Source organism: Pavona decussata, unplaced genomic scaffold (genome assembly GCF_977016875.1).
Source record: "Pavona decussata unplaced genomic scaffold, jaPavDecu1.1 SCAFFOLD_238, whole genome shotgun sequence".
Lineage (NCBI taxonomy): Eukaryota > Metazoa > Cnidaria > Anthozoa > Scleractinia > Agariciidae > Pavona > Pavona decussata.
Genome location: NW_028145643.1, coordinates 1,069,122 through 1,080,000, shown reverse-complemented (window position 1 = coordinate 1,080,000; position 10,879 = coordinate 1,069,122). Strand labels below are relative to the sequence as shown.

Sequence of the window (10,879 nt, the reverse complement as noted above, 5' to 3'; positions counted from 1 at the left end):
ATAGCCAGACCAAAGTCCTCTGTGATGTTGTGTTCACACAAATAATCGCTTTATGAAAAATACGAGAATTTAATATATATCGTCTACATTTAAAATATGGTGGTAAAATACAGTTGAAAATAAATTTTTAAAAACTATCCCTAGGTAATTCCTAGTTGATATAAAAATACTCAGCCAAACTACTCAAATCCTAATCCTATAATCGCTTCATTAAACCTAACAACTAGCAACAACTTAAACATATCAATAATGTAACAATTTAAAATATCACCTTAATTTGAAAATGTTTGTAAAATACATTTCTACATCTATTCACAGAAACTGTGCCTATTTGATTCTTAGTTGACAAAAATAGTCGACCAAATGCTAATATCCTAATAGGCCATTTTCATGATGGCCACAACTACCAGAATTCATTTCATTTTCCTTTTCAAACTCAAAATTTCAGTGGAGAGCAAAGAACAATAGCTCTAATAAGGACAAGAAAACAACAACAAAAACAACAACAAAACTGAAGGATTCCGGTAGTTGTAGTCAAATGGCGCCATAGTGGAGATGTCCCATTATATTCAGTTTTTCTACCCATTTTCAGAAGCTCAGCCTTGTGAGAAACATGCTATACCCGAGCAACACGCGCTGTATACTACCGGGATACCAAAAACTCCAAGATGTTGCATTGAAATTGCTAAAATGTACGCCTCTACAAACACTACTACGTTAGAATAACCGCACAGTTCTGCCGTTACTTTTTAACGCTACAACTCTTTTTAGAGTTTGATCACATTTGATGAAATGTACATGACGTTCAGTTCACAAACGTGTAGTCCAAGATTTAGCTCTTGTTTGTTCTGTTGATTGTGTGAGAGGTTTCTTCTTTAAGATATTTGAAATAACTGACAGAGGGTGGCCATTGGCTTGTAAGGCATCCGTGACATGCCTAATTTCTTCAGATTTTTCATGTTGCGCTCTAGAGGTTGTAAGCGCGACGTACTGAAGAGTGAAGGCTGTGCTGATTTTTTGTGCCTTCTATAACGGTATTGTCTCTATTGGCCTCAACAGGAAACCATCCCATACTGACAGATATTTAGACTTGAGCTCTCATCATGAGAAAAAACAATTGACTTTTAGAAACGCAAGTGTGATTGATAAAAGTGACCACCGAGTGCGAAAAACTCTTGAGTCGTGGCACACTGCCATGACTAATAAAGAAGATAACAATTCCTTGCCGTTACCGAGGAAATACTCGATTCTTTTAAAATAGCTACTCGTAATTATTTTTTTTTTTGCCGCAATTTTTTCGCATTGTATTTTTACTTTATATTCATGCATTCGCGCGCTTTTCATCATTCGTCAAAGGCTGCAGTCTGTTAGCCTAAAGCGCATTTCTTTACTAATTTTTCAACCGAAGAACGTTTTTTCAGCTTTAATAGGTATAATGATCCTGGATACTCGTCCACTTTTGACACAACTGTGTTGTCCAGTCACCGGATTCATTCGCAGATCGTCAAGACAAGTCTTCACGTTTCCTGCCAAATAAATACATGTATATATTTTAATTTGTGACTAACTAAAACAACATTCTGAACAAGAACATAAGTATGTTGCTGTTATCAACCACTTCACTCGCTATTTTCACCGAGGAGCGCTATTTTAAGCCACAAAAATCAATTTCGTGACTCTCATATCAGCAAATAGCACATTTTACAGTTGTGTACTTAGTGGCCTGGCCTCAAACCTCACTGCTTGTCCTGTGCTTATGTTAACTGGACTAAATGGTTTGCATTTACATACGGTATGAAACGTCACCTAGCCTCGTTTCCATTCAAAGGCCAGGTCACTAAGCACAACTATAAAATGCGCTAAAAATGCGCCATTTGAGACATCATGTTTGGTTTATCAACAGAGTTGATAACTTATAGTAAATTGGCCACAGTTAAGAGATTCGAGTGCTCAATTTACCATAAGTTATCAACTCTGTTGATAAACCAACCATCTTTGTACTCCCCAATGACGCAGCACCAGTTTCTTTAGAAACTAAGCCCTTATCTATTTGAGATAAGTCATCAGCTATCTTTGCTCTTGTTGTCTTTTGCTTCAGTCATTTTTCCCGCCATTTCTTCTTACATTTCGGGAAAAATACCTAGAAACCTAACCCTGGAAAACCGTTGAAATGTTTGCCGAAAAGTAGTAGCCGGCGGCTAGGTTAAGTTCTTATCCGATGATGCTAGGAAACGCTCAAAATTTTTTAGCGCATAAGTCCGGTAAAAAAGATCCCTTCCTCCACACTTTGATGTGCTTTCAATCAATTCTAAGCTCTTTCCTCACTGTATTAGCCACAGGTCTTCCCAGCTCAATATTGGAGGCTATTAACTACAGTGCTCTATACTATAGTCCTTGATAAAAGTATAGAATTTATGTGGGCAAATTGAAATATAAAAAAATCCCAGTTAAGACTTGAATCCTTCGAACGTAGGCCTCTTTGGGTTTTGATTTTAGTTGACTAAACTCTTGATTTCGAAGTAATAAATATCTCTTTTAATTTCCCAATACAAATTCTATGATTTTATCTATGGTTCTCTTACTGCGGTTCAAAGCCTCAACTAGTAAGCTTGGGCTACCTGTGCATTAGCTAGGTGTCAACATAAGCTCCAAAAGTCAGCTTGTTAATCTCTTTACCGTGGCTACTTTATCTCTTCAACTCTGTTCATAGACCCGATCGTACGGTTTCCCTTAACAAGTTGTTTCACTGATGGCTTGCTTTCTATCACAAGAACGTGCTTATTGGTTAAGCGTAAACTTCAGCTATAATTCCAAAAATTCTGTAACAAATAAATTCTGTATAAATAAATAAATAAAAAAAAAAACCTCAGGAAGAGCTTCGTTTTGAATAAGAAACTTGCAATCTCATTGCATGGCTGATTATGAAACTGATCAAACACTCGTACCCGTTGTTGATATATTACTTAAAAGAAAGCTACCTTTGTTAGTGTGTTAATTATTCACTGTTTCGTATAACTACGACCAAACCTTTCTCTCCTTCTGCCGTATTTATTCTCTCCTGGTAACTTCACCTTCACAATTTTAAACCCAAGTTTAAAGGACTCTGAGGCAACGGCGATGAGACCTTTAAGTTTTCCAGGAAAAGTTGCCAAAGGCTGAAAATTAAAGCCCACGTCAATGTCCAATGCACTAAGTAGATCCCCTGACCTGACATTAAACAGTTCAAGGCGGCAACCTCTGGAGCGATCGGTCCTGGGGTAGATAACACATTCCTCGTTACTGCAAAACTTTAAACAACGAGGTGGCTCGCACAATTTGTGAAGCATCTTTCCGGAAACTGCATCAAGAACGTACAGGCCTGTATGGGGAGAATTTCGAACCGAAACGAGAATAAAGTCGTCCTTAGGAGAAAAAAGTCCTGATAAAGGCGGAAAGCGAAATACTTCTCGAGAACCACATGAATGCCACTGCCTTTCTTCCCACAATCGTACAGTCTGACTCTGCCACAATGCAAGTGAATGTTGAGAGTGATCAAAGGTCATCAGCTGGCATTTGCTATTACAAGCAATCACCCACACAGAAAGCAGTTTAAATGTTAACAACCTGTCTCCAGTAACAGTGTCCAGAATAGACACTTCATGACCACTGGGCCCAAAACATGCCACCAGCTTGTCTGAAATGGAGTGTAGGATTCCACTTACGTCAGCCCATCTATGGATGGGCCTAGTCAACTCAAAGTTCCACAGCTCAAGAGTACCGCTACTTTTTAACAGAATGCCTTCTCTTACAGCTAAAAGGCTACTCCCCAAGCCAATGGCAAAGCTTTTCTCTGCCTTGAGCTTCCTACTTGATACTTCCCAAGCCGTTAATCGTGTTCCTCCGGTACACCCTTTACTGAGAACATAAACAGTATCGCCGTTTGCGGAGAATGTCAGTGCATCTACATAAGCCCTCTTAAATTCTCTCGTCAAAAGCCTTATTTCTGTTTTCATTACTTCACCGCGATACCACATTTCCACGACACCATCGTAAACATAGCTCTTTAAAACAGATTGCTTATTGAGCACAAAGTAAACCGATGAATAAAAACTTAAACGACCACATTCATAACCAGGAACAGGTGAAAAGAGAGGATCTCCTAACAAAAAACCACCAAGGCTATGTGATTCAGGTTTGCAGAGCTTAGATGAAGCAGAGCAGGAAAAGCGGTGCAGCGAAAAGTGTCCGTGATTCTGCATATCGACGCTTACACGATAAGACGCTTGACATCCTTGATAACTAGTATGAGTCGACTTGACGCCACCCATTAATTGACTCTGACAAAAAAGAAATCGACAGTCAGGGGAGAACGCTATCATTCCGAATATATCTGAGGGAGTCGTTTCTGTTAGTGTTCTAAAACCAATCATCGCGTCAACTAAACAAACAGAACCACTTACATGTGAAATTGCTAGCAGCCGTCTATCATGGGACCATGCAAAAGATAGAACATCTTCATCCCGGGTGACACGTGCTGTCTCCGTACCGTCCTTCAGACTCCACATAATAAGGCATTTAGCATCATCAGGACAATCAGTCAGAATCTTGTCGCCAGAAATTGAACAAACAGAGAAACTGCACTTGCTTTCAGGAAAAAGAGGATTCAGGTCTCCGTCAAAAGTATAAGCATGGCTTAACACTCCTGGTAAGATAACATCCTCAGTAGGATGAAAAACAACAGAGCGAAAATATGACGCAACAAACTGAGGCTGACGCAATGACCCATATGGCAAAGGGCTTACTACGGACATTCTAAATGGACCAAAATCATGGTTTTTGTAATGCTTTGGTTTGATTACACTACGTTTCCATATTTGCTTGCCGGTAAGAATTGACCACAACTGAATGGTTCCATCACGGCATTCACACACCATGAATTCTGACTGTGGTGACACATCAAAACAAGCTACCTGAGATGAACAATCAAATCGAGTTTGAACAACTCCTTGTATCTCGTTTTTGTGTAAGTATTCCATGTACGGTAAATTGGAAAATTTAGCCTCCAAAAGTTTGAGGGCTTGAGAAGAAAGTTCATCACCCCCCTCATTCAACACAGTTTGAAAGATAGTGATGGGGAATTCTTTCAACGTTGTCTTATGCTTCCTTAAAAGGAACAACAAAGTTTCAAGGATTTTCTGCCTGCTGACACTGACTTCATCTTTCAAGACTTCTTGCTGCTGAACACAAACGATATCTTCAGAGGCTGCTGAACTGTTTACACACAGCTTTGCATACACAAGCTCTACGTCTAGCACATAGTTATTAACAACTTCTTCAAGGCTGCATGCTCTTGTACCGTCATCTAACTGCAGCATGTGTTGAACACCATGTTGCAAGGCATACTTTGCCGTGACACAGAAGGGCTGTAAAGTATCGATGCCTTTTCTTTTCACATCATTTAATTCTTGACTACAGAGCCTAGAGAGGATGCGGTGACCTTTGTTTGCATCCACACTGAATTTATGCTGCCCGTAGCATGAGGTATCGGCCAACCAGTCCTTGACCGACTTGTGAAAAAAGTGAATACAGTCATCTTCAACGGGTAGAAGTGATGAGATGCAAGCAATGGCCTCCCCAACTTTTCGTTCAACATCTGACGGCGTTTGGTCCGGGAAAAACAATTTAGAAACAAAACCGAGAGGCAGTGGTTCCCTGGCAGCCGTAATCGCACTCAAGAAATCAAAGTATTGGCCTACAGTTATCTTCAATTCGTTACAAAGGTCAGTCTCCAGACGCTTGAAATAAGACTGGTAAACTGATGAAATACCCGTGGGTAAGATGCTGTCGAGCCGTTTCAGTGTGACAATTGAAAAATTCTTCTTTATGAAATCGACCAGAAATTGAGCATACAGAATGACTCCTCCTGACTTTTGAACAAGCTTTTGTAAGATAACTTCACGATTTTCAGCTTGTAATACATCTCCTATCCACAATTCAAAACACAGGCGAATGTCCTTCACGTTCTCTTCATCATTTGGTTTCAGCACTAAGGGGTACAAGTCTTTCAGGCTGTCTGAAATGTTTATCTCAGGTCGTGTTGTCACGAGGAATCGAATCCAAAGTGGAAGCTTGTTAAAGTACTTGGCTATCATGTCTAGAAGGTAATTTCGTCCTTGGTATTCACTTTCATCTAACGCATCAATTACCATTAGATACGTAACACGTGGGTCACTTAATCCGCTGAGAGGTTCTTCAAAAAGCAATTCAAACAGATCCCCTACTTCCAGTTCTTTGATCGATTTACCCAGATTTGTGGACAGCTGTTCCACAAGAGCTTTCTTGTATTCTGGCAAACAGCAAGACATGTGCTGGGCTAACGAGTGTAGCATCACCTTGGGATCCCTGCGGCGTGCTTTGTTATGCTGACAGAAGTGGCTTCCTGACAGTCTGCCAGTTTCTTGCATTCTTTTACACATCTCAGCTGCGAAGACAGATTTCCCCATTCCAGCATTTCCGCTGATCACCATCACACGATTTGGAGAGCTTCTGTCATCCAACCAGCTATTGACCTTTACAAAGATGGGCTCACGAGTTCCTTCTAGATATCTCTCTGAGTAATATCTGATATCAATTTGTGCATCAACCTTGGCAAGCTTCTTTAAGACATTTTCATCTTCCTGGTCTTGGTTAAATTGTGTGTGACGAATTTCAGTAACAACTTGATGTACTTCTTCTAGCTTGCACTTATTTCCCTCAACAGTTTGGCTCATTTTCACATTTGCCTCACTTACTTCTTCCACTTTTGTCTTGGTATACTGCAGAGTTCTGTGGTCTGTAAAGTGTACATGGTGCAGCTCCTGAACATCTTGATCTATCTTCGAAAAGTATTTTTGAATGTTACTGCGGTCTTCCTGCTGGGCTCGGTGAACGTTCGTTACAACTTCATGGGTTTTCTTCTCAATCTGATGTATTTCTTCCAGCTTGCACTTATTTCCCTCGACAGTCTGTTGAGTTGAGGTCTGAACGTGGCGTATGTCCTTTAGCTGTGTTTTGATGTGCTCTTCACTCTCTGCCCAGTCACGTAAGTCATCAAGATAATCTTCCTCTCCACAACGCTCTGCCTTCAGTCTATCAATTTCCGCATGGCCTAACCCAAGAGACACAAGAACAGCACTGATTTCCTGCCACAAAGCATTGAAAGTTGGTGTATCAACACCAGTGGCTGCTACATAACCATACAACTGATTACGGAAAAACTTAATGCGAGCAAGGTTTGCCTCACGAGAGGTTTCACTTGGAGGGGGCTTAGAATGCCAACCTGACAGGGGAGGGGAGAGTCCACAAATGTTTGTCAGAAGGAGGAATAGCAGAGTGATGTCAAAAGTGTTGGAGTCTTGGGCGGCTCCACCTGGTGGGAACAGCTTGTCCCACTGATGACCATTCAGAATTCTTCGACTAAAAAGGTTGTTAAGAATGGAATAAGAAGCATTGAGACCAGTCGCCAAGTTTGCAGGGGGATGGTAATTATCAAACACATTCCTAAGAACTGTTGTTCCACCATCGATGAGAAGTCTGCTCAGCTTGGCTCCATTCGTCTTCTCTACAGAGCTCGCCAGGGCTGATGATGATGCAGCAGCTGCCATGCCAGTCCACTTCACTACATCCTCAAACTGTATCTGACACAACAGAAACAAATTATTTATCGTTTGACTGATTTATTGTCATTCGATTGACTGATTGACTGGCTGTCTTATGGAATGACTGACAAACTCATTAACCTACTGACTGACTGACTGACTGTCCCCCACTCACTCACTCACTCACTCACTCACTTACTCACTCGATAACTCACTGGATCAAATAATTAACTGTGAAGTGTATATATGTTGTGGTCCTAAGTGAGCCTATGAATTGCCCACTTAGCGTTAGCCCAAGTAAGGAAATGGGAGACCGCATGAGGCAAAGGAAACATCTTTCAAAAGGAAACATCTTTCAACTCGGCAGGAATAAACCCCCGGGTTCATGTCGAGGCCCGAAAGGTGTTTTTCTTTGCCTCATGTGATTTCCTTACCCTCTCTTAGGGCTACAACATCCATTACAGAGTTAATTCTCTGATCCATCATTTGTGTCATTAATGCTACTTGCACAACATTCCTTGTCCCATTCACATTCACATTGCTGCAATTACCACCATAATCACCCACGAGTTGCTCCCGTCTGACCTCGTAACTCAGCCGGTAGAGCAACGGTGATGAAATCCGAAGGTTGTGGGCTCAATTCCCGCTAAAGTCTAGGACTAGAATTTTATGTTCTCTCAGTTCTCTCATTGGTCTGTGACTTTGCTCTGCACTGACATTTTTAGTTAGTGGTTCTGTCAGACAGATTGAATATTAGACAATTTATGCAGTGCGCAGATAACCATTGTCCATAAAGAGAGGTTGACTTTATAGTAAAAGAACATGTCTTTAACTCAAGCAATGTCATTTCTTGCACAGTGTGACTTGCTCGCACTCCTATCACCCTCTCTGGTATTACCAATATTGTTATTTCTACCATTTATCTTTTCTTTTTAGTTAGTTTCAAAAAGGGGCATGATTTATTCATAAGCAGTCATAGCGTAAGGCAGCCGTATATAAATATTAATTTATGTATAAAAAAAGAGCGTGTCGCTGGGGTGACAATAGAAAAGTGTCCGTTGTCTGTATTATTAATTTGGTTTCTTCCATAAAGTGTAGAGAAATGTGAAAAGTTTGAATAAGTACCCGATGACTATTTTGTGGAGGTAAGCGTAAAGTATAATGATGAAAGGGTAATGAGTCTATTATACATTGTAAATTAGATTGTAATATCTTTTGAGCAACTTTTCCCTTTTTCGTTCGTCGTTTTGGTAAGGTTTAAACCTAGTGTGAGCTACTCAGTAGATTAATTTCTAAGCGCAGCCATCCACTCAAACATTTAGGAATGCAACAAGACGCGGTGGAAAGGAATCACAGCGGAATTCCATATAATGGATCTGTAATTTGTAATAACTTCGATCAAAAAGTGACCTTCCACGTACCTCCCCCAAAATTTACGGAAATAATGTTGCGTTAGCAGCCGGGCGTACCGGGAAGCAGTTTAGTAAATCGTCAGGAATTCTGTTTTTTTTTTTAATGGAAACTGAGCTATGGTGAAGCCCACTACCTTTTGGCAACGAGAGACAGCTGCACTTACTTAAAAACTTGGCTGTATAAAAGAGCCCCATGAATATCTTATTAGGTGAACCCCCTAATTCCCAGAAACTTACAAAACAGTTAATGTTTTGATGACTCATGTGCATGATTAATGTAATAACCAGACCATTTGCTTAAGGCTCCATTTAACGTTGAGCTCAGCACACAACTATGTTTATGACTATCATCAGTTAATATCTTTAGCTATGTACAACTGAACTACCTGCTTTGCTTGGGATTTGTAAAACAGCCTATTGAATCTCTTATTAGGGGGAACACCCTAACACCCAGAAACGGAAGAAACAATATATCAGGGACACTCAACAGTTCATTTCTGCATAAATCCGTTCGGGTTTGGCCTGAAAGAAAATCTACAGTTTCCTTCTGCAAAACACTGGAAAACTAATTCCTTTCGTTTTGGAAGGGGGGAAATATGTTGTTAAAATTGCCATAAAAAAAGTCACGCAGGAATTTCGTTAAACCAAACGCAGGTAGTGAATTTAGACTTAAAACTTTCTGTAACTTAAATTTACAGCTAAAGCATCGGAACAGATCATTGACAATCTGTATTATACAGATATGTCTTTAATACAGGTACCAAAAAGCCTGACAAAACAGGAGACGACATGTTAAGAATTGTAACATAATGTTTCTCCTTGGATGCCCCTGAATAGATGTTTTGATGAGTCATACTGATGATTGTAATTACCAAACCATTTGTGTAAGGCTCCATTGAGTTTACGTTGAACTCAGTACATAGTTTTGCTCATGAATAATAAACAACAAGAATAATAGCTATATTTTAGCTTTCGTCATGTGCAATCTGTATGCTTTGCTTATGACATATAATTGTAGAAGACAAGACCGTGATCTTACACCAATGCTTTGATCGCAAATTTGCGCCTTCTGAGCTCGAGAGAAAGTTTTAGGTAAAATGTCTGTTCTTCGTTTAATTTAGTCTAGAGAAAGATGTATGGATAAAATATATGGGTTGGAGTACATTCTGAATATAATTATCTTCTCTTTGAACAACCACGACCCGGACTTCGGCAAAAACACATTATCTTTCGTTTACATTTTCGTCTCATCCGTTATCATAATATTATACACAACCAAAAGTGAATATGAACATTTATGAGTGGTATCTGAATGAACTTTGATCATCAGTGTTATCGAATGCCTTAGCAGTTTAAATAGTCGATTATCAGATGCGAACGATTACAGCACATCTAGCAATGCATGCGGTGTACTGGAAGACATCACAGAATTCCACAAAAATCTGAAGCTTCTACTGCCTTCGATGAGAAAATTACATTCATCATCAAACTACTACTCCTACTACTCCACCGTCTAGTCTTGACAGTCTTACCTCCCGAAAACAGTACGTTAGGATTGGCCCACTGTGCTGTAAATCGTCAGGAATCGGCCGTGAAGTTACAGACTGAGCACGTTTGTCGAAAATGCGAAAAGAAGTCCTCAAGCCCTCTGCCTTTGGGGAAGATACGCGGCACCATTCAATAAAAACTTGTAAACAGCCCCGTGAATTCGTAATAAGGGCCAACCCCCTAATTCCCGGAAACGGAGTAAAGAATGACTCATTGATGACTCATTGATGTCCATGCGGACCATTAATGTGATCACTAGACCGTTTATCTAAAGCTCCATTCACAACGACAAAAAATGTTTAA

The 10,879-nt window shown here is 40.1% G+C and overlaps 4 protein-coding genes across 8 annotated transcripts in view; 2 read left to right on the top strand and 2 right to left on the bottom strand.

Annotated features, from left to right (window-relative positions):
* The window catches only part of LOC146457655 (uncharacterized), a 94,423-nt gene extending 83,736 nt beyond the window's left edge, over window positions 1–10,687 (bottom strand). The window contains exon 1 of the mRNA XM_085091594.1: window positions 10,561–10,687. The gene's annotated coding sequence lies outside the window, so the exon portion shown is untranslated. The remainder of the gene's footprint in view (window positions 1–10,560) is intronic.
* Window positions 1–10,879, top strand: part of LOC146457648 (uncharacterized) — a 103,105-nt gene that overhangs the window by 23,890 nt on the left and 68,336 nt on the right. The window lies entirely within an intron of this gene.
* The window catches only part of LOC146457647 (uncharacterized), a 103,033-nt gene that overhangs the window by 23,818 nt on the left and 68,336 nt on the right, over window positions 1–10,879 (top strand). The gene's annotated exons all lie outside the window — the stretch shown is intronic.
* On the bottom strand, window positions 867–10,694 carry LOC146457654 (uncharacterized). Its single transcript, XM_085091586.1, has 3 exons — window positions 10,561–10,694; window positions 3,028–7,649; window positions 867–1,526 (listed from the first exon to the last, which is right to left on the bottom strand). The coding sequence occupies exons 2-3, from the start codon at window positions 7,620–7,622 to the stop codon at window positions 1,505–1,507; spliced, it is 4,617 nt and encodes a 1,538-aa protein (XP_084947712.1). The 5' UTR covers window positions 7,623–7,649; window positions 10,561–10,694; the 3' UTR covers window positions 867–1,504.